General features: G+C 42.2%; 1 protein-coding gene across 1 annotated transcript in view; it reads right to left on the bottom strand.

Moving 5' to 3' along the window:
• The window catches only part of LOC126418783 (transcription termination factor 2), a 307,228-nt gene that overhangs the window by 179,183 nt on the left and 103,418 nt on the right, over positions 1 to 24,627 (bottom strand). The window contains exons 7-8 of the mRNA XM_050085715.1: positions 14,999 to 15,205; positions 8,902 to 9,048 (exon numbers count right to left, since the gene is read on the bottom strand). Coding sequence (XP_049941672.1) covers positions 8,902 to 9,048; positions 14,999 to 15,205 — 354 coding nt within the window. The remainder of the gene's footprint in view (positions 1 to 8,901; positions 9,049 to 14,998; positions 15,206 to 24,627) is intronic.

Genomic DNA, 24,627 nt, shown 5'->3' with positions numbered 1-24,627 from the left:
AGGTGGATGGTACCTGTCATATAAACATTTGAAACAAATATACTCGTGGCACCAAGAGGAACTAATCAATGAAATCTTTCGACAGCTACGATGTACCTCCCGAAGAGTGGGTGGAAAACAAACTTGATTTACATTTAAAATTATGTCTTTTTCGGAAATCAATTTTGATGTGTACCATGCATACGATATCATTGCCTGAAAAGTCAGTGCTGAAAGTTGGTTGTGAATTATGCTGTGAATAGTTATTGCATCCATGCGGTTGTGCAATTCCGACTGGGTTTTCAGAAGCACAATGAAATTCTGACCCAACGAAATAAAGATTTTAACCTGGTGATAGAAATAAACATCACACAGCTTACACAGGTGTGCAGTTGGAGGTTTTACTTTTACCATACATGTCGGATGACCCTCCTCATCTATAAACATGGTGTCATACATTAGAGTATTAGTTTGTCCACCTCAGGAATCCAGTATTAGACAAAACTTCTTATCAGCATCGTACCGTTTTAAAACATTCTCAATAAATGTTCTGTAAATCACATTTGTCAATTTCCCAGATTCGGAGCAAGTAATGTAAACATTTTTCAACGAGTCAGTTAAACGACTGACCTCTTCTATAACCTGAAGACCAAATGTAGCATTCATTTCTTGTAAACACAGGAAAACCTTAGGCAACACTTTTCCAGAGGCTGTGTACGAATGTGTTAATATTTTTTTTACTACCAACTGCGGCAAGGGTTCTGTTCTCTCCCTTATGCGATAACATGCATCGAATGTTCACACGATAATCGCATCCTGTTTGATTAGTGTTGATCACATAATCACAATTAAAACTGGTCATAAGGGACACCATTTGCGTTTCAAAAAGAGCCGCCATTTTCTATACATCATCTATATTTTCTACCTCCTTGTGGAAGACGTATTTAGTGACATGCCGTTGAGGAACTTTATATTCCAATTTGAAATTCCTTGCCCAAGATAACGATGCAGCATACGTAAATTCCTTGTTGGTCATATATTGAAGTGCTGCACCTGCAGCCCACTCCTGGAGTATTCTTGTTGTTACATTTTTGTTACAAAGACAAGATTCGACAAATAATTCGTGTGTCCACTTATTTATTGCCTGGTATTTGTTGTACCTTGTCCCTCCTTTAATGATATCAATTTCCCACAATTTTAGGTCCTCCTTCCTTTTCAGGGCTGTTGTTGCTCCATTTTTTTGCAGTGTTTGTAGGTTACAATTTGGATGATTCCTGGCTAGCGCTACCGCCTTCACTTTTACTTCGGGGGTATAGTGCCGTAGTTCAATCATTTTGTAACTGGTTTGTAATACTCATCGGGAACAGATGAAGCACAGATTGTCTGTAACACGGACATTTCCAAAGTGTTATGACCATTTTAGCATTCACTAGTCATGATTTCTTCCACTGAACCACCTTCTGCTTTCCCTTCATGGTATAGTTCTTCATTATCAACAAAATTCATTTCGTTCGTCAGCTCCAAAACTTGCTCAATGATAACCACTAATTTCAATGTGGAATGCCAAGAAACAGAACTGCCTGCTTCCAGTAGTGCATTGATAATACATCTGTCTTGCAACACTTTCACAAACCAAAACACAGCATCGATAACTTCCCACTTGCTGTCGTCTGTGAGTAGAGACACCATATGTTCCTAGACACTGTTGAACCGCAGCAGAAAATGTGTCGCATCTCCAAAACAGCTGATGTGTGGACCCATGTTGATTGGAGCTTTTTAGCTACTTTTAGCCTATACTTTCAATGTGTGAATTATTGACCATCACTTCTGAAGTACCATATATGAGATAAATATCTGAACTATTCTTCAATGAAATTCCTGTACTGTATCTTGATTCATGATCAATTACAAGTGTCAGTTTTTGGAAAAATGATCCATTATGCATGGTTTGCCACAAATTTGTTACAAATGTGCAAAATCTTCACCAATTTAAAAAATGTTTCTTTCCTGGGTCAGAGTCATAAGAAGAAATGTCATTGTGGCAAACCTGCCTTTGCATGATGCTCTTGTTGAGACTATCTGTGTTTTAAACATTCTATGATCAGTATCATCCAAGTGAGTGCACCAAATCTTCCTGAAGTACAAACAGAGCAACAGGAACTGTCGATGACATTCCTCGCTTAGGGTGCCCAAGGGCTACTACTGCACTGGATGACCGCTACCTACGGATTATGGCTCGGAGGAACCCTGACAACACCACCACCTTGTTGAATAACGCTTTTTTTGCAGCCAGAGGACATTGTGTTATGACTCAAACTGTGCGCAATAGGCTGCATGATGCACAGCTTCACTCCCAATGTCCATGGTGAAGTCCATCTTTGCAACCACGACACCATGCAGCACGGTACAGACGGGCCCAACAACATGCCGAATGGACCGATTAGGATTGGCACCATGTTCTCTTCACCAATGAATGTCACATATGCCTTCAACCAGACAATCGTCAGAGACTTGTCTGGAGGCAACCCGGTCAGGCTGAATGCCTTAGACACACTGTCCAGCGAGTGCAGCAAGGTGGAGGTTCTTGCTGTTTTGGGGTGGTATTATGTGGGGGCAACGTACGCCACTGTTGGTCATGGAAAGTGTCATAACAGCTGTATGATACGTGAATGCCACACTCCGACTGAAAGTGCAACCATATTGGCAGCATATTGGCGAGGAATTCATCTTCATGGACTAATTTTTGCGCACCCATTGTGCACATCTTGCGATTGACTTCCTTCAGGGTAATGACATCGCTAGACTGGAGTGGCCAGCACGTTCTCCAGACATGAACGCTATCGAACACGCCTGGGATGGACTGAAAAGGGCTATTTATGGACGATGTGACCCACCAACCACTGAGGGATCTATGCCGAATCGCTTTTGAGGAGTAGGACAATCTGGTCAACAGTGCCTTGATGAACTTGAGACTAGTATGCCGCTACGAATACAGGAAGGTATTACAGGTACCGGTGTGTACAGCAGTCTGGGCCACCACCTCTGGGGGTCATGCTGTATGGTCGTGCAACATGCAATGTGTGGCTTTCATGAGCAATAAAAAGGGCGGAAATGATGTTTATGTTGATCTCTATTCCAATTTTCTGTACAGGTTTCGGAAGTCTTGGAACTGAGGTGATGCAAAACTTTTTTTGATTTGTGTATAATACCCTTGACCATCCAGGCCGCCATGTGCTGTTGCCATTTTTCGGGGTGCACTCAGCCACGTGATGTCAATTGAGGAGCTACTCGACCAAAGAGTAGCAGGTTCGGTCAAGAATACCATCATAACGGCCAGGAGAGCAGTGTGCTGACCCCACGGCCCTCCTATCCGCATCCTCCACTGAGGATGACACAGCGGTCTGATGGTCCCGGTAGGCCACTCGTGGCCTGAAGACGGAGTGTATAATACCCTTGTATCCCGTAATTTGATAAGAAACATTTGTGTAATAACCTTCTACAGACATTGGCAGATAAATAGGAACAATAAAAATAAAACAATATTTGGGTTTCAAAAACAGGGCGCAAAATTATGAAGCCACGACACTAACAACTCATCGGCCATTTTGTCTGAGCATATCGCATGGTAAAACACACACAAGTTAACTCAAAAACTCTGGAAAAATCCAGAATGGAAAGTAACAATATTATGAACAGGATAGTTGCTACTCATGAGATAGCAGAGATGCTGAATTTCAGATGGGCACAGGGTAGCACTGGTCAATAGCTTGTAGGCTGTTCAATGAGTCAGTACACAGCAGAAATGACGCACCAGGGCATGAGCAGTGAAAACACTGTAGCCATCTGGCAGGGAGTGCTGTTCAATATGTCCTCCATGAACGTACCCAAAGCCTATGTGACCATCAGCCATCGGTGTACACCACGTCACAGGCCTGGAACAAGTCAAGAATCGAGAGAAAGTGACAGCGGAGAGCAACGGGGTTAATGGACTCCTTAGAGCCATGCAAAAGGTCCAGACGAAGCTGCGGCTGAGGCGTACACCATGGAAGCGTATGTGAACAGACCGCAAGTAGAGGTGGTAAAGAGAAAGACTCCAGTTCGGAGAGAAGGGACCGCACGCGGACCACAATCACTAGCCCCAACCTGGGCCACTGATGCAGGATATAGACCGCCGTGGACGGGAAAAGGAGACGGTAATACGGATGCTCAGGAGAACTACAAATGTGTGCAGCATAACTGGCAAGCAGTTGTGCACGTCTGATCTGCACCAGTAGGCTGGTCACCAGACTCGTCCTAAAAGCTCCTGCTGCTAGTCGAATCCAGCAGTGGTGCACAGGGTTGAGTAAATGCAATGCTGAGGGCGCTGCCAAACCATAAACCACACTACCATAGTCAATTCGGGATTGGACAATGGCTCTGTAGAGCCGCAGCAGCGTAGAGCAATCTGCACCCCAATTGGTGTTGCTCAGGCAACAGAGGGCTGACCAAGATGAGGAAGCCACGTCAATTGAGTGCTGAAAACCAGTCCTAAGAAACGATATGTCTCCACTACAATGAGTGGATCGTCATGAAGGTAAAGTTATGAGTGCAGATGAACGGTACGATGCTGACAGAAGTGCATGACACATGACTTTGTGGCTGAAAACTGGAAGCCGTGGGCTAGAGCGCATGACTGCGCCTGCCTTGTGAATGGCTCCCTGTAGGCGCCACTCAGCAACACCAGTACTGGAGCAGCAGTACGAAATGCAGAAGTCATCCGCATACACAGAAGGTGAGCCCGACGGCCCTACAGCAGCTGCTAGACCGTTCATAGCCACTAAAAATAGAGACACACTCAATATGGAGCCCTGCGGGGCTCCATTCTCCTGGATATGGACGAAACTATAGGAGGCACCAACACCAACTTGGACATGGAAAGTACTGAGCGACAGGAAATTTTGGATAAAAATCGGGAGCGGGCCCCGGAGACCCCACTCATATAATGTGGCAAGGATATGATGTCGCCAGGTCGTGTCGTATGTTCTATGTAAGTCAAAAAAGATGGCAACCAGGTGTTGGCGTCCAAACAAGACTGTTCAGATGACAGACTTGAGGGACACAAGGTTATCAGTGGTAGAGCGACCCTGGCAGAAGCCACCCTTACATGGAGCCAGAACGTCACGTGACTCCAGGACCCAGCCCAACCACTGACGCACCATATGTTCCAGCAGCTTACAAAGAAAGTTGGTGAGGCCGATGGGCCGATAGCTACCATATCAAGTGGGTTTTTACCGGGTTGGAGCACTGGAATGGTGGAGCCCTCCCGCCATTGTGATGGAAAGACACCTTCACACCAGATCGGGTTGAAGATGATAAGGATATGTCGCTTATAGTCAGATGAGAGACGTTTAATCATCTGGCTGTGGATCCGATCAGGCCCAGGGGCTGTGTCGGAGTAATGTGCAAGGGCACTGAGGAGCTCCCACTCTGTAAATGGGGCATTATAGGATTCACTGTGGCGTGTAGTGAATGAGAGGATGTTCCTTTCAAGCTGCCGTTTGAGAGTGCGAAAGGCTGGTGGGTAATTCTCCAATGCAGAGGATCGAGCATAGTGCTTAGTCAAGTGCTCGGCAATCGCATGTGCGTCTATAGATAACACGCCATTTATGGCATCTGGTACCCAAAAAGACATTTGATCTTTACCCAGACTTGGGAAGATGACGTATGGTGCCAAATGGTCGAGACATCTCTCTCCCAACACTCCTGTTTCCATCGTTTGATAAGTAGGCAAACGCAAACACGGAGCCATTTAAAGGCTATGATATGCTCCAGGGAAGGGACTACTTATGCCGTTGTACAGCTTGCCGATGCTCCTTAATTGCTTCAGTGACCACCAAGGGACTGCTTTACACTGGGGGCACCCTAAAGAGTGAGGGATCACATGTTCTGAAGCAGAAACAATTGTTGCAGTTACCTGCTCAACCATGACATCGATATTACCGTGTGGGGGAGATTCAACAGCTACAGCAGAGGTGAAAGTTTTCCAATCTGCCTTGTTTAAAGCCCATCTGGGCAGACATCCATGCGCCTGACGCTGGAGCAGTGACAGGAGAAGATGGGGAAATGGTCACTACCAGACAGGTCATCATGTGCTCTACATTGGATAGATGGGAGAAGTCCTGGGCTGCAAATTGATAAATCAATGGCTGAGTAACTATTATTAGCCATGCTGAAATGTGTGGCAGCCCCAGTATTTAAGAGGCAGAGGTCGAACTGAGACAGTAAAGTTTCAACATCTCTGCCTCGGCCAGTAAGCATGGTGCCACCCCACAAGGGGTTATGGGTGTTAAAATCTCCCAAAAGTAGGAAAGGTTTAGGGAGTTAATCAATAAATGCAGCTAATACATTCAGGGGTACTGCAAGATCTGGAGGAAGATACACATTGCAGACGGTTATTTCCTGCGTCGTCCTTATTCTGACAGCCACAGCTTCAAGAGGGGTTTGAAGGGTCACAGTGTCAGTACAGACTTAGTTTAGGACACAAACAGAAACTCCACCTAACACTCGATTATAGTCGCTATGGTTCCCGTAATATCCCTTATAGCCGTGGGGGGCAGGGGTCAGCATTACCGGGAACCAGGTCTCCTGTAGGGCAATGCAGATGGCAGGTGTAAAGCTTAACAGTTGCCATAGCTCAGCCAAGCGGTGGAAAAAACGTCGCAATTCCACTGGAAGACGACATCGTCATGAGACTGGGAAGGCATGGAACATTCAATGAGTCAGTTTACGCCACAGCATCGCCTGCTGCCTGAGCAGTCTCTATCCATTTTGTCTGTAGGTCTGGCAAGATCTAGGTCCTCAGCAGATTCCAGAATTCCACCCTATCCTGAGACACAGAGCTTGTAGGTAGCGGTGGTGTGGGTGCCACTGCAACTTCCTTTGGACTTTGGGGTCTTCTTTTTGGATTTCTCTCGCTGCTCCTTGTGATTCGTGGCTGGGAGGACTTCACTGGCTCAGTCTCCGGGACTGAGAATGAGCGTGAAGCCCTGAGACCAGCTGCTTTTGAGCTCTTCAGCCACTGGCAGGTGTCATCTTTCCCACAAGCAGAAACCTGGAAAGGGAGGGACCCCTTCTTAGCGAGAGAAGCCGCAGAAGACTTACGCTTCTCCGGCTCAGAAGTGGAGACGTATGTCCCCGAAGGTTGCGGGGGTGTTGCTCCCGAAGTAGGTGGTGCAGGTGCAACAAGGAGGGAAATGCCTCCCCCTTCCCACCACCACCACCACCACCACCACCACCACCACCACCACCACCAAGGGAGCAGGTGTAGTCTTCCGGCTCTGAGAGGTGACTGGGGTTGGCAGAGCTGATGGTGCCAAAACTGTTGTAGCGGCGGCATAAGACGATGTCATACATACAGGATGCAGGTGTTCAAATTTTCTCTTAGCCTCAGTGTAGGTCAGTCGGTCCAGAGTCTTGTACTCCATGACTTTCTTTTCTTTCTGGAGAATCCTGCAGTCTGGTAAGCAAGGTGAATGGTGCTCTCCGCAGCTGACACAGATGGGAGACAGGGAACAGAGTATTGGGATGTGATGGGCATCCACAATCTCGATGTGTGATGCTGGAAGTACAGCGAGACGACATATGGCCGAACTTCCAGCACTTAAAGCACTACATTGGAGGAGGGATATGGGGCTTTACATCACCGCAGTAGACCATCACTTTGATCTTCTCGGGCAATGTATCACCCTCAAAGGCCAAGATGAAGGCACCGGTGGCAACCTGATATCCCTCTGACCCCGGTGGACACGCCGAAAAGAAGGTCCCTGTGATATATAACACCCTGGACCATATTTAAGTTCTTATGGGGTGCGATGGTTACAGAAACATCCCCCAGTTTGTAACAAGCGAGTAACGCCCGTGACTGGACCTCGATGCTGTTTTGATCAAGACTGACCCAGATCTCATTTTGGACAAGCTCTCCACGTCCCCAAACTTGCCCTCTAAATGCTCAACAAAAAACTGAGGCTTCATCGTCCTGAAAGATTCCCCATGAGCTCTTGAGCATGCAAGGTATCGGGGTGAAGAAGATCCGCTGCCATCCTTAGCCTGAGGTTCCTCCCATGGTGTGGCCAGGGAGGGGAATTATTTGTGGTCGTACTTCTGTGCGCTGAATTGAGCTCGTGAACGCTTAGAGACTGCTGGCGTTTCACCACCAGCAAGAGATGATGGACTACACTTCATCGCGTGTCATCTGCCCTGATGCCACCCACTCCGACCAGGGGCCCTCTCCATGGGTGCCACCCAGCCGCAGCAAAGGCTACCTGGCAGGACGGCCATTGCCGGGAGTCCTGATGCCCCAGGGGGATGGGCACCTACCCCTTGGAATAAGTGGGGAGTTAACGGCGCAGGCATCAGCAGAGTGATCCCCGTGTGATCATGGGGCTACAAGCAACAGGGTACATGGCGGCCCCACCACAACAGACTGGCTACCGTGCTGGATATCATGTGTAAAGAAGTCCATGGCCATCACCGACGCAGAAAGCGACACTGCATAGTGCAAGGTGGAAAACACACCCAGGAAGATGTCCTCACCCAAGAGATGGAGAATGAGCGGGACTGAAATGCAATGTCAAGAAAGTGGGCTAAAGATCTCAATGCACGATGGGCACGATGCAACACATAAGGTGCCCTTTCCCAACTGGCTCGCTCTTTGGGAAAATGTTGAAGATGGAGGTCAAACCCTACAGGGGACCATCACATAATGGCCGAAACTTGAGAGACTCCTTTTAGTCGCCTCTTACGACAGGCAGGAATACCTCGGGCCTATTCTTACCCCCGGACCCGCTGGGGGGGACTAGCCAGAACTCCAAGGATAATTGAGTTCTGCTTTGTATGGTCTCTTGACATTACATTGTTTTTACTTTATGTCAAAGGAAAACTTACATCTTCTGTCTTTGCTTTGCATCCATTCTTCTTCGGCCTGGGAGTCATCAGAATTCTCGCTATCAGAGCTGTCACGTTCATCTTCCTCAAGACTCTTCAAAATCAGGCTGATCATTGTAAGTGTTTTACCCAAGCCCATGTCATCAGCTGAAATTCATATAAACGTACAAATAATTTAAAGCATAAAACCTGCTCAATGCACCACTTTCATGCTATGCAGCCATTTTTTTGACAATACTAAGTACTTCTGCAAATTGTATGAGCTGTATTCCTCTTCCAAAACCATTTTTATGGCAGGTACTCAATTTCAACCAATACATTTTTTCAAACAACAGAAATTGCCAATTTGTAGACATACTACAATACAGAAATCATTTAAAATTTTGATAAATTTAGTTTTCTGAGAGAAAAAAAATAAAGTAAAAGGGTACCAATAAATGAAATTTCACAAATTCAAGTATACAGTACATCTTAACGTATCCGAGATATGCCTCAGTAACCCTGGGTGGAGCACATGCACTGCTGTTTTAACACATTTTTGGAAAATCATAGCTTTGTTATGGTGAATGCAATAAATTTGTATGATGTTGCAGAATGCATTCATTATGCCTTCTGAATCAGAATCATCAATTTCTTCTTACTGGGCACTGAAAAGATTGATATAATTGAAATTTGCCAAGTCAAAATTATGTAGTGCATGAGCAGAGGGCCAACAAATATACATGGGTCACTAAAGTAAGCACACCAAACTAGCATTTGCCTGAAATTGATCCGATTTGGTTGTGGTGATAGACTGATTGTAGGGTAGCCCAAAATCTATGATAGCATGAAATGTGATAAATTGATTCTAAGTTGGTGAAGCCAACCAACGTGAATACCAAATAAAGGGTATGGTAACAGACTGACCTGTAGAGTAGTCTAATGCTTACATTTGCACTGTATCTAATTGGTCAATTTCAGCTGAATGCCAGTTGTATTTTATTCATTTTATTTGCTCATCAATGATTGATAGTATGCGAAAGCCACATGGGAGTCAGCACAAAATGGCGAAATACAAAACACTGTTGTGGAGTAGAGAGAGTTCAGAATTCAAACATATATGGTAACACAAACAACCTCATCACAGCATACAACTACCTGCTCCATGACTGAAGTCCATGCACAATTTTGTTAGTTCTATTGCAAACAATAAGGAACACACTACTTCCCAACTGGAGAGCTGGGTAAAATTCACAGGACACCACTGAATCCTATCAGAGGAATCCACAGCTGGATACATGGGGAGATGGACCACATCAAAATCTCTGAACCAACTTTGGACTGATGTTTCTAGATGCAAAGCGATGCCACTTTCTACAAAATGTTGCTTAACTGCCTATTAAAACAGGTTTCTGAGAAATTATGTGTTTTATGGACCTTTGCAGAGAGATTACCAGCTGACTCATGGCTACTGCTCACTCCATTCCACCAAAAAAATAAAAAAAGGAGACTTCAAATAAATTTATTTTCGAAAACTGCTGTAAATGTTAATTTTGTATTAACTTTTGTTATTCCCTACCTGTCAGTTTACAAGGCCCATATTGGACAGCACATTGACTAATTTCACCACAGTAGGCAATCAACATACAAGAAAACATCGACAACTTAGAAACTGCAGGGGCTACAATACAAGGATACAGGTTAAATTTCTTTCCTTGTTCCTGACTGCAATATGTAAATGAGAAAATGCTACTCACCATACAGAAGAAATGTTAAGTCACATACAGACAAAATGAAAAAGAGCACTAAAGCTTCAGACAAAATCCTACTTCCGAAGTATAAATGCATGCGCATCCTCACACCATGCACATGTGCACACACTTGTGGCTATTGTTCCCAGGTAATAAGACCTGACAGCAACTAACATAAGCTGAGGTGGGGAAGAGGTATGGGGTGGGGAGGGGGAAGGGGAGGGGAAGGGTAAGGATGGGGTAAGGTGTAGTTCTGCTTGTGGGGGCATGCAGCGACACCATTGAGATAGGATAGGGCTGCTACATGCAGTGTCAGCAGGCTCTTTGGGGAGGGAGGTGGGCAAGAGGGAGGGAGGAGGGCAGAAGGGATAAGGGAGAAGTAGAGGAGGGGAAAGAACTATGTAGCTAGGTTTGCGAGATAGAAGGTGTGTGTAGTACAGGAGTGGGAGCAGTGAACACAGAATATGTTGTAAGGAGAGTTCCCATCTGCACAATTCAGAAAAGCTGGTGATGATACGAAGGATCAAGATGGCATGAGCTAAGGAGCAGTCATCAAAGTGAAGCAAATCGATTTGGGCAGTGTGTTCTGCAACTGAATGGTTTGAAAGGGTTTTGGCCACAGTTTGTCAGTGGCCTTACAGGGGACAGATAGCTTCTTAGCTGTCATGCCCTGTAGAAAGTGACACAGTGGCAGCAGCTTAGTTTGTAGATCACATGACTGGTTTCAAACATAGCCCTGCCTTTGATGGGGTAGGAGTTGGTTGTGACAGGACTGGAATAGGTGGTAATGGGAGGATGATTGGGGCAGGTCTCACATACAGGTCTCTTGCAGGGATATGAGCAGTGAATCAAGGGGTTGGGAGCAGTGGTGCAGTAGGGACAGATGAGGATATTGCAAAGGTTACTGTGAAATACCACTGTGGAATGGGTGGGTAGGATACTTCTCATTTCAGGGCACAATGAGACGTAGCTGAAACACTGGTGGAGAATGTGATTCAGTTGCTCCAGTCCTGGGTGGTACTGAGTCACAAGAGGACCACTCGTTTGTGGCTAGATAGTGGGTGGGTGACTGGAGAAACAAAGCATGGGAGATCTGTTTCTGGACAAGCTTGGAAGGCCTCTGTTAGACCCTTGGCAGCTCTCTCTAAATATGTTAAGGAGCTCTCTGGGACTTTCACAGGCAGAAGTTATCCTCCCAATCTTACCCAGAAACACACTAAAAGGTGAAAATAGATTTAAAGCTAGGGGGCAAAATAAACTCACAAGGCAGGAGAAGACTACAAAACTTCCTTAAGAATAAACTAAGCACTTTCAGAATTTTGAAAAATGAAAATTATAGACATACGAGAAACAATATAATGTATCTTTCCCAGCCATGTCATTTAGGGACACAAGCACCAGTTTCAAGTGGAACTGGGCTTTGTCCAGCTTGAAGTTGATGTGTTGGTCTTTTCTTAATCAATCTTAAAAGGGTGTGATTGGATGTTACAAAGATGTCAGGTGTTTTCCAGCAATAAACTTGCAAAAAATCATGGCAGAAAGTAGCATTTTCGAGAGGAATGCCATTAGTGAGGGCAGGAAATTACCAATGAGAATGCTTGTTGCATTTTCTTTTCATTTACTGCATATTGAAGGACCTGCTGCCTAGTATTTTAAAAGAATGTTGTACATCTTACAAGTTTCATGTAATAATACAGGATCATTCAAAACGATGGACACTGTTTCAGTTGGCTATATTTTCTGAACTATATGTTGCATTTTAATTCCATAAATTACACTTGATTGCACACAAACTGACATTCACAGATGTTCAATATGCCCTCTCCTGGTTGCAAGGATAATGTCTAGACCGGGGGTAGTCAGCCTTTTTTACCTACCGCCTATTTTTGTAGCTCTGTTAGTAGTAAAATTTTCTAACCGCCCACTTGTTGCATTGTAATGGTGATTTATAAAGTTGAGAAGTAGCTTTATTTTATAAAATTTATAAAGTTGAGTTTCAGCAAGCATTTAACAGTAACCACTTACCATATACTTTAAGTCAAAATTTTATGAAAAGCTAATGAAACTGTTTTTAAAGCTCCTACCACCCACTATGAATGTTGGAATGCCCACTAGTGGCTGGTAGGGGACCAGGCTGACCACCACTGGTCTAGACGGTAGCTGAATTTATCCCACATTCAATGATAAATGTACTGCATCACTGAGCTCACCGCAGTTGTGAAACATTTTCTTAGGTCATTCAAATCTGTGGATCTCTTCAATCCCAGAAGCACGTATTACAGGTTCGATCAAACATGCAGCTCGTGAGTTGTGCCCTGTCAGGAACGCCATAGTGCTCAATCTGGCTGCACAGTCGCACCCTTCACTGCAGTATGCTGCGTGAGTGTGAGGAGGGGGTAGAAAGGGAAACTGCGAATAAGCCGCACTTAAATGGCTATGCAACAGCATTGCATACAACACAGACCACAAACAAAATTCAATTTTAGATTACTTAAATATTTTCGGCACACCGAAGACATAATCTAATTTTTATCTGGTACAAAGATCAGCATATGAGCAGAAACAGACAATTTGACAGACTTTTGCACAAAGGTTCCCATGTAATCTTGACTTATTTAGTTTCATAATTGATAAAAGGTCTTTCACATGCACAGGACATGATGTTCAAAATGTTGCAGCCGCATTATGGAGATATGGAAACACTATTCGACGAAAACAATGTAGACATGCTGGATGGTTTTAATGTACACAGATCTGTCATTAAAACGGAAATTACCTCGTAGGTCAATCAGTTACATCTGCACATGCAAAGTGGCCTTTTTAATGGAAGCAACAAAATGTGACAAAAATAATTTTGATATACAAGATCGGCACTATCCTCAAAACATTTAGAAAATTATCCTTGCAATTCTTTCAATGCTACAATGAATTCTTCAAACCTCGTGTTTCCTCAAATGCAGTTGACCTTAGGGGAAATTTCAAATTTGTCCCTTCCACAATGTGATTTTCTTTTTAAATCCATCCCCATCAAATTAGAAATAAATTTCTTCTCACCTTGAGGTGTCTTAATGTGGGCACGGCGCATTCAAATCCAGTTAAAATTGGAGGTTTGCAATCAATTCTGCATGTTCTAATCTTCATTACTGCATTCCTTTTTCCTTCCTAAATTCAACAACAATGAGTTATAAATTGAAAAATCGTACCAGTTATGCCCCTCAATTTCACTGACATTGTGTGCAGTAATATATAAAGTCTCCATATTCTTCTTTCAGTTGGATAAAAAAACTATTGCAACTGATTGTGGAATATTGTGTTTAAGTTCAGAAATTTTACTATTGGTACCACCAATTTCTGTATGTGCTCCATGCTTGCAAATCTACCACTAAGTGCTTCTTGATGAACAGAACAATGACTCTCGTCTGTCAATAATTGTAATTTTTTGCTCTTTCATTTTCAAATAAATCTTTACATTTTTCTGTAAGGTATTATGTCTTTTCATAGCAAATTTGCAGTACCTGTCAATTATGCAACTGTATAATAGATACTGTTGATCTTAACCCACTCTTCTATCATTCACGCTCAGTTTTACTTGGTTGTGATGATGTATTGGTAGACTGCCCATTTTTGTGCAAATATCTGAATGTCCATACCGCGAACAAAGAGTAAAGAGCATTGACACCGCGATTCAGCCTAAGTGAAGAGAGTTGTGCTAACCTAAAAATGCCACCCTGCAATATTAAATGAAATGTTGTGGTGTACCAGGTACTTCTGAAAAGGACTGAGCAAAGGTACCTCGGCCAGCACATCCAGCTTGTGTGTGGTTTGGGATGCCATGGCCAGCCCTGATGTATGGCACCTATATTCTTCTTTCACCAACATTACACTCACTTTGGATCACTTGATCACTCACACAACCCTTGTCAGCAACAAGAACAATGGAAAAGATAGCAGAGGAAAACTATCTGCACTGCTGGCACAAAAGTGGAGAGGACACAAGTTTGCTTTGACAGTTTGCTGAAAAACTTACAACCATCAGAACACGAGCGAACAACAGTGAATGTGAATTCCTCACAACTGAATGCCATTTTCACACACATGTCTAGCATTTACACCAGAGAGAATTTTCATTCACTGTTGAAAGTTTGGTGTTGTTCATTTTGGCATAAAGGGAACTTGAGACATCTACTCCATAAAGATGACAAAAGTTCTCTAATATTACTTTGTAAATTTCTCCTGCCACAGTAGGATGCGTCTAATATCTCCTCTCACTGTTCAACAATTACAGAGTTCGCATGAACACTAAACTAATTAACCATAACAAATACAGTGTAAGTCATTAGACAGTTTCACCTTTCCAGAGGCCTTACCAAGGATACCACCACGAGGCTTTTGACGTTCTCTCCAGCGGAGCCAAGCAAGAGCATGCTTCTGGTGAGCCATAAGTTTGTAACTACTTTTCAATCCTTTTGGGTCGTCTTCAAAAATATTGTCAGCCGGTCGAGTTTCTAGTGATTTATGCAGTTGCTCTAAGGCATCAACTGTAAGAAGTCTGCCACTGACTTCATATTCTGATGCTGAAACACAAGGTTAAACAGACACAAAACTTACACAGAGTAAAATTATCATGCAAACACACACAATTAGTAAATATTACTGTCTTTCTCTTGTGTGTACGCTAGCAGAATTCACAAATAAGAAAGGTTGAGATGTTACTGCTTTTTTTCTCTTTATTGACTCCTTTCCAAATAAAAACATACATTAACTGAAAGTACTTGAAGTGATTTGACCATTTATTCATCTATTGTCTGTGTTAGAAGTATGAAGGGTGATCAAAAGTTTCTGTTTGAAGATTGTACAGTCAAGAATCAGTGTGCCAACCAGGCAAAATTACTGTGAGAGTTGAGGCAATCATCCCACCAATGCACTAGGTTGAAAATAACCGTTTGGTTAAATGCCGTGTCCTGCTGCTTGAAGAAGTCCATAACTGCCTGCTGCACATCCTTGTCTGACAGGTATTGTCAACTCTCCAAAGCCTTTTTTAGGGACAAAAGGCATGATAATCACATGGGGAGAGATAAGAACTATAGAGGACATGCTCGAATGTCACCATCCATTTGGCAAAACTTCTGCAATGCTACATTTGTGGTATGAAAATGTGTGTCATCACAAAACAGCAGCATTCCTTGTCATTGGTTGTAAACAGACATAATGTCTCATACATATTCTTAATTCTTCAATGGCTGTCAACAAATGTTTGTCCTTCGGCAACCAAGTAAAGAATAACGGCATGCTTGTCTTGTTTGGACACATTTGGTAATAACGTCACCATAGTTCACATTTCTGCATTTACTATACTCATGTTGCAAAGATACAAATGCCACACCAATCCCTTTCCTACATCTCAGTGATTATATACCAGCATCAGAGTCACACTACACTGCATACATGTTGCAGCAATGCCCTAAAATGGAAATTGTTTGATCACCTCTTATAATAAAGAATAAGAAATTTAACACATAATAAAGAAGAAAAAAGTAGTTATGTTTTTTAAATAATCAGATGGCAACAGCTTTCAGATTTAAAACACAGGTTCATTACATCAAAGAAGGCAAGAGAAATAGTAAAACAGAAAAATAATTAAATCATTTCACACAATGTGAAAGCAGAGGGTGAAACAGTGTGAGGTGGGGCCTGTACCAAAAGGGCAGAGCAGGAAAATTTTAGTACTTTCGTAGATTGTTAACACAATGACCAGGCACTGCTACAATAGGAGTTCATGAGCCTCTGTATATAGACTGGTCCATTAGCTGATTGAAAACGAGGCCAAGGAACTATACCAAATTTTCAAAATTTATGATGGTGTCCCTCATTCCAATTTCAAGAAGATTAAGAGCAACAACAGGGACAGTTTAAATGAATTAACATGGATTTCTCTGACTAAAATGTAAATATAATTTTCGAGGACAATTCCTCTAACCTCCTAAAACGCTGTGTTTGCTAGAAGGTTTAATAATGAACTACAAACTGACAAACCATCTCAGAATAAAGAACACCATGCAGGACCCTTTACTCTTGGTGTAATACTATCTGTAGTTATTAAAACCATTTTCAGCTTAAAACACCTTGGGGAATATTGTTTTCTTGTATGAATCAACTAATAAGACATGACTAATCTACGTCTGTGGAAGCTCCATGAAGCTGTCACATTGTCTCAGAGTGGTGTTGTTGGTCTTCTCCATATTGGAAGAAGAAGAAGAAGAACACAATGCAGACTTGATGTATAGCTGCCCACCTCCAGGAGATCAAAGACATCACACCTGAACCTTCACTAACAGCATCTCAAGAGTTTAAAATTTTGATGAGGACTAGGTGTAAAGCCTTAATGTAATTATTGTATGTAGGCATTTTGATTATGGCTGTTAAAAAAATATTTATTGTGATTGCAACTTCAACATCTGTTATTTTCAAGCATACTGAAAGCAAACATTATCAACAAATAAAGAAGCTCGAATAATAAAATGAGGTAACAGAAAGTAAAACTGGGAATGTAAGTAGTGTTTACAGGGGATTTTAAAGCCCACTCTACAATGTTACGTCATTACAGGCTGGAACATAGTTCCCAGCAGTCTGAATGTGAATGTGCATGGTTTTATAAGCACCCCGACATTTTAACACACATGTGAGCCCTATGACAGCACTGTAATAGTATTGTAGTTCACTGGGCTCATCAGATGGGCATTTAAAATGGACAAATGTTATCACTTTTGTTTCTGTGTAAATTGCTGATGAAGTTTTTATTTTTATGAAATTGGAATGCTGTTTTTGTACTCACTACATGGCTCATGCTGACATAGTGTGTGGTGTGGGTATACTTGTACCACAAAATGTATTTGGATTCGGACTGCTTGAAACTCTATCCAGCACGTCAGGACTAACATTTTGGAGTGATACATGCGTTTTCAGTACGTCACATCTTGTAGCTCTTAAATACTGAAGGAAAGACGTTTTTAAATGTTTAACACCAAAGCTACTGTTTATTTACTGGCTGGCAGGGCTTGATCTTTGTCCATTTTCACAAACCACATATTTGTATTCAGGATATTTTTGGTGTGGACAATTTCTATTCACGACTTCCTTCAATTTTAGAGTGAGTTTTAACATTCCACATCACTACAACTACTGTTTTTAGTTTTCTAGTATTTTACTTTACTTTTAGTGCCAGCGTATTTCATTTAGTGACAATTTTTGCTTTCATGTGCTTGAAAATGACAAAACGTCAAAACTGTGTTTGCAATAAATATTTGACAGCCACAAGCAAAATGGCTACATTCAGTGGATTTTAAAGCCCAGACTATATGGTGGATAACCATTCAAAAGGAGGTCACTTCTATTCATATTTTCTTACTAACTCAAAAAAAGTCAAAGAAGATTGTCTTGGTATTCCAGATGATGTGCCACAACATGCTGAAACAGGCAAAATCAAATCCAGTTCTTGCATGAGGAAGGAGCAATTGTTACCTTTGTTATTGATGGAACTGAAGTATAAACTACACTGTCAGCAATAGTCAGACACTCAATAGCCATGGAAAGGCAGACGCCGCCTGGTTGTGGCAGTGATTTCAGTACAATGTGCAAGCATACTCTCGACTATGTCTCTTTTGCTGGTCAATGGACTTATTTCTTAACATAGCATTACTATGACATTTTGCCTATTTCCTTGGAATCCTTTTGATGGCATTCTAACTTGTTTTTGCTTTGTAGGATAGTTTATACTATTCAAGAATAGTTTTCATGATCTTTTCTTGGTCCCCTTGATAATTATGAAATATTTAGTGCCAATTTGTCTGAAAGGAGTATCTAAATCAAGCAGCATAGAGCAGATTATTAACAGCTTCTCCGGAACAATTTGTGTAAAGGCTGGAAACCATAAAGATAGATCAGTGGTGAAGAACATCCAATAGCAGTGGTGATGTGCACACTCTGTTGCCTTCAAGAAAGAAGACTCTTCAGATAACAAGAAGTCTCTCTACCTTGTCTCCTGGGTGGGTGGTTATAAAACCCTGTAGCACATTATCTGGACTGAAGTCCCAACAGAAGAGACACTAGTTGCACAGTTGTGTTAGATAGTCAAACTGTCTCTTCCTTTAACATGTCATGCAGTGACACCGAGATGGAACATATAGTGATCATATTTGGCATACTCACTATTACAGCAACTGCTAATACACTAGTGTTGAAGAGATATGAGCAGCAGTATGTATTATTAATAAAGACAGCCACCACCCTTTTACACTGTCCTCACTGTTTGGCATACGGTTCCCATGAGCAGTCTTTACAATGCATCTCCTGAACACACGGGCACAAGGGTACTTAGAGTTAATTCCTCCAAATGTTTCATGAGCCCATTCATGTTCCACTGTCTTCAAGCAGCCATTTTTGAGATGAGGTTTTTCCTTGTCATTCACCTTCTGCCAAGCAATGGAAGCTGTGACAGTTGCAGTTTAGGGCAAGGGTTTGTTTGTTCCCTGGGTTGACCTCAAAATCCAGAGACTCTGCTAGAAGGTTCTTTCCTTATTCATCAGGCAGCACAAGCTCAGTATAGTCTGACAGTTTTGATCCAATTTTTCCAAAATTTGTTTTATTTCTGTACATGTTCCTTTATCAGTGCTGGAGATAAAGGCTTACTATTTTGAGACATACTACATAAGTTTTCACTCAACTGTTGCAACAAGATGGTGAACAGTTATCTTTTGCAGCTTCTGACATCCTGAAAGCGACAATCAACTGACTTTACAGCAAGCATATCTTGCTTATGAGGATGGTCTGGTAAGTTCTTGGGCTCATACATATCTTGGTACACTTTGTGTATGATTTTCTTTCGCAACAGGTATAAAACTTCAGGCTTTGTTTGAAACTGAAGGTCATTCTGCACAGTAATTGACTGGAGGAAGCTATAAGAACAAGCCATGATGCAGGAATTCTTGAAAATGGAATTCTGCAGTGATGAGGCATTTTGTTAAAGAAAATTTGAAGTCAATTAAAATTCATTAAAAGTTTATAAATGTGTATAGTGACTTCTTCAGTTTCCACTATGAAAAAATGGATAGCTGAATTTATACGAGGCCTTTAAAATGTCCAACATGATTGCCTTGAAGGGTGTCTGAAAAGTGCAGTCCCATATATAACTGCGTAAAAGTGCACAATATGAAAGCTCATCATATGAAGATGTGTGAAACTGCCAAGATTGTCTGGATTTCAAAAGAACGAGTCAGCTACATTTTGCATGAAGAATTGCCAATGAGAAAGCTGTATGCAAGATGAGTGCCACACCTGCTCAAGGCAGATCAGAAATGAATTCATACCATTTCTGAACAGTGTTTGGCATTTTTATGTAAAAAAATGAGTGATTTTCGGCATGGGCATGTTACAATAGACTATAATTAAAACAAGACAGAGGGCGAAGACTATATGATCAACAGGAAAGATAATGTCCTGGGAGTTGATAAAAAAGGAATTTCGTTCTTCAAAAAATGAAAACGCTAACTGGGGACCACTATTCTAATGAACCTAGATGAAAAATTTAAAGAAACATACCTGATTTGCAAAAGAAGAAAAAAATCACCTGTAATTAACACACTGCACCTGTCCTCAAAGTGTCTTTATAATAGGAAAATTGAGGTATCTGTGCTTGTAAATGTTGGAACACGCACCATATTCCACAGACTTACATCTCTTCCCAAAACTGTACGCTGTCTTTCCTCGTCAACATTTTTTGTTCACCCAAGAAATGATTGCAGCTGTAGATGAGGATTTTGTAGCACTTCCACAGTAACACTACAAAAAGCTGCTGGGTCAAGCATGTTAGTGTTAAAGGAGCATAGTGTTGAAAAATAAAAGGGTTTTGGGAACATAAATTCTCATTTTAAGTATCAGGCTGATAATTTTTGAGGTCCATTCATACATCTGTTTGTTACAGCTTCCATTGTTGCAGTTTGTATTAAGGTTTTAGTACTGACTACATTCTTGGACAATGATGATGATGATGATGATGATGTGAGTACTGGTACTCAGTAGCCAGTAAGTTCCAGCAAAAGCAATCTGCTTCATGACTTTTTTAACAATAGTTTTCTCCTCAAATACAGAGTAAAATCGCAATGCTACAATTGCTTACACAGAATAGTGGCAACATACACTGTGTTAAAGTTCATTTGCCCACAACAAGCCATGAAAACTTGTCGATAATTCTTGCATTTCCACACACAGGGCTGTATTTCACATTTGAGGAAACAAGCCTTTGAATGTTATAGCAACCCTTGTGACTTCAAAGTACAAACACAATTATCTTCTTTCACTTGCCTGTTAATCTCTTTAGTACATTTTTGTGCATCTGTTGCAACTTTCTCGTCCCATTCATGCTTCATTTCCTTGAGGTATTCCTCATCAGATCTTTACAGAAGACGACACCTTTACTGAAATTCACGGGGATGTGAAGCTCTGTCACAATGTTGCAATCATCAAGCGTTTTTGCATTTTGTATCTACTTGCTGCAGGTAACAATAGGTTGACAACAGGGATCACTGATGGGTATTGGAAACAGTAACAGTGCATAGAAAGGCCACAGGGCAGTAAATCATTCTATAATTCAATGTTGGACAACAACAACTAGTCAGCAGCAACACCATCCAAACCACCACCTCATTAAGTGGTACACTGGTGCATAACAGAGATTAGTATTGGACAGGAATACTGCCAGTGAACGTTCAACATTAAAACAGCATGGGAAGAAGAACTGCAACTCCACAAGATGATTAAAACAGCAGTTAGGAGTACGTTGATAACCACACTAGGCAATGCATCTCGTCTGACGGCAGGACACTCTTCAGGCAGGTACTGGAGGTATACTAATGGGGCTTTTTTATATGTGATGCAATGGAACCCAATATGTCTGCCATCATCTTTTCCTGGCAAATGATACTTTCTTTTTTTCCTCACTAACAGCAACCTGCCAACAGCCTGCAACTACAGCTCAACAAGACACCACTCAACTGTTTCTGGACCGAGCGAGGTGGCGCAGTGGTTAGCACACTGGACTCGCATTCGGAAGGACGACGGTTCAATCCCGCGTCCGGCCATCCTGATTTAGGTTTTCCGTGATTTCCCTAAATCGCTCCAGGCAAATGCCGGGATGGTTCCTTTCAAAGGGCACGGCCGACTTCCTTCCCCATCCTTCCCTAATCCGATGAGACCGATGACCTCGCTGTCTGGTCTCCTTCCCCCCAAAACAACCAACCAACCAACTGTTTCTGGTTTGTACTGGGATGATTTGAGGAACATTCCATCAACATGGGGGTGCTTCTGTGGTGCTTCATCTCACCTGACCTTAATCCTATTAAGGACATGTGGAATGACACCAAGCAGGGTGGGCACATCTTCCTTAATCCTATTAAGGACACGTGGAATGACACCAAGCAAGGTGGGCACATCTTGGACCCAGTCGTGATGGATCTCGAGAAGTTGTTAGCAGTGATTTAACAATGATTGAACAGGATAGCTCCCCAATATTTTCAGAGTCCCATGAAGTCTGACACACGACATGTCATCACTATTCTAGCACAAAAAGTGGATGCTACACACTAATAGGTAGGTATCTCTAATTCAATTGCTCACAAGTACTGTGTCAGCTTACCTATCCATTATAACAAAAACTAAAAGAAAATCTGTGATACGATCAATGTTCTGTTACTTTTCACACTGTTTATGGAGGATTATTAATACGTCCAGAGGACGCTACCTCTTGCACCTCAAGCTCACCATACCCCGATACTCATATCCAGTCTGAACTGGACATGTTCTCAAAGTTATGGATGCAGAATGCAATGCAAGACAACAATGTCTGCCAAGGTAAGAGACTAAAAAGAGGGACAAAATTTATTGCAATGCTGAAGTGAGTTGACTGGCAACTAGTAAGATTTCATATGGAGGCATCGTTTCAGAAAATGCCACACTGTTGTTTGAGGAAGCTAAAGTTCACGTCTAATTTGAGATCTGAGGAAAAAAATCAGTTATTGACAAAATTATTTAATAGGATTGATAAAAAAAAATCTACTCACCACGTGGCGGCAGAACACACACATAAAATACAGTTGTAATTGGCAAGCTTTCGGAGCCAGTGGTTCCTCCTCCTTCAGGCAGAAGAGTTGAAGGGGAAGGAAGAGGAGTGAAGAATATAGGAAGAAACTAGAAGAGATGTTGGAAGCAGGTAGAAACACAGGGAATGAAGATAACGTGGAAACTAAATCGGAGTCTTTGAAAACTCCTATTAGCGTAGCTGCAGAAGAGATACTGGAGAGAGAACAATGCAAAAGGGTGGTTAAGTGGTGCTTAAGGAATGCTTAACAGTAATACAGGAGAGAAATGAAGCGAGACAGAGAATGTTGCAAAGGAACACGAGGTTAGCGGCAGAAGAATACAGAGGAAAGAGGAAAACAGCGGATAAGGTTTATAGGGTAAAGAAAAGGCAGCATGAAAGGAGAAGGATAGAGTAGCTGGACGAAATGGGAGACAATAACGAGATCAGAAGGTTCTATGAAAGAACAAGAGATCTGAAGAAAGGTTTCCAACTTTGAGCAGTTTTTTATAAGGATAAGGACGAAAACCTAATTGGAGATAAAAGCAAAGTCCTAGAAAGGTGGCAAAGTATTTTACTGAACTGCTTGACGGGAAAGAGGGGATAAAGATGAAGGAACTGTAATTGAGAATGAAAGGGAACAAAACTCAGAGTTGGAACCAGAGTTAGATGTAGAGGATCGGGAAGTGGAAGTAGTACCAGAGCTAGAGGAAGTGAAGAATGCTATCAAGAGCCTAAAAAATAATAAAGCAGCAGGAGAAAATGGCATATAGGCCGAATTATTAAAATACGGGGGAAAGAAAATGGAGGAGGCAGTCCATGAATTGATAAAGGAGCCTACATAGGAAGAAAATTATACAGATCGTGAAAGAATTTCGAATCCCACTAAAACTGGTCAGATTAATGGAAATGACAATGAAAGCACCATTGTGTAAAGTAAGAATAGAGCAAGAACTGTCTGGTGAATTCCAAGTACAGAGGGGGCTACGACAGGGAGATGTGATCTCTACAATGTTATTTAATTTAGTTTTAGGAAAAGTGATGCGGCAAATGCCGATAAACCCAGGAGGAACAATACTTAATCGGCAAGTTCAAGTGGCAGCATATGCGGATGACGTAGCCTTAATGGCAAGGAATATAAGAGCACTAAAGGGGAACTACGATGTCTTAGAGGAAGCAGCAAGAGAAGTAAGTTTAAAAATAAACAAAACGAAGTGGGACATACTGAGTCCTCCTTTCTCATGCTGTATGGTAAGTCTCCCCTGACCCGCAGTTCTGGGTGACTTTCCTAACATCAAAATATACACCACCATATTAAGACCCATAGTAATATATGAATCAGAAGGCTGGATAAAAAATTAAAATATCTGATCCATTGTGGATCTGCTCCTCCTAAATCCAGACTGATAGTCCCCCAATATCCCTTCTATCATCCCTTCAAGTCTGGAGGCTAAAATTTTACTAGATATCTTATACATGACATCCAAGAGTGTGATTCCATGATAATTACTACATTCTGACTTGTCGCCTTTTTATGTAACAGGCAGGTAATTCCCATGTTCCAATCCTTGGCTCCGAAAGCTTGCCAATTACAATCGTCTTTTATGTGTGGGTTCTGCTGCTGCTGCTTGGTGAGTAGATTTTTTATCTATCTTATTAAGTAATTTTGACATCTCTGGAGGTATAATAGGATCCTATATCATATCATGGGCTTTGAAGCTGTAATGGACAAAACCATACGGGAACTTGAAGCAGAAGCCAGAGCAACAAGGCCACTGCAGCCAGCAGGTGCTGATCACTGAACTGTGTGAACAGCACCTGTGTCGCCAGACCACAAGCACCGGGACCAGGCCACCAGCTGTGTGTCAT

The sequence above is a fragment of the Schistocerca serialis genome, chromosome 9, assembly GCF_023864345.2.
Source record: "Schistocerca serialis cubense isolate TAMUIC-IGC-003099 chromosome 9, iqSchSeri2.2, whole genome shotgun sequence".
In the NCBI taxonomy this organism is placed as follows: Eukaryota; Metazoa; Arthropoda; class Insecta; order Orthoptera; family Acrididae; genus Schistocerca; species Schistocerca serialis.
The sequence above is the reverse complement of the archived record's forward strand: the minus strand, read 5'-3'. Positions and strand labels throughout refer to the sequence as shown.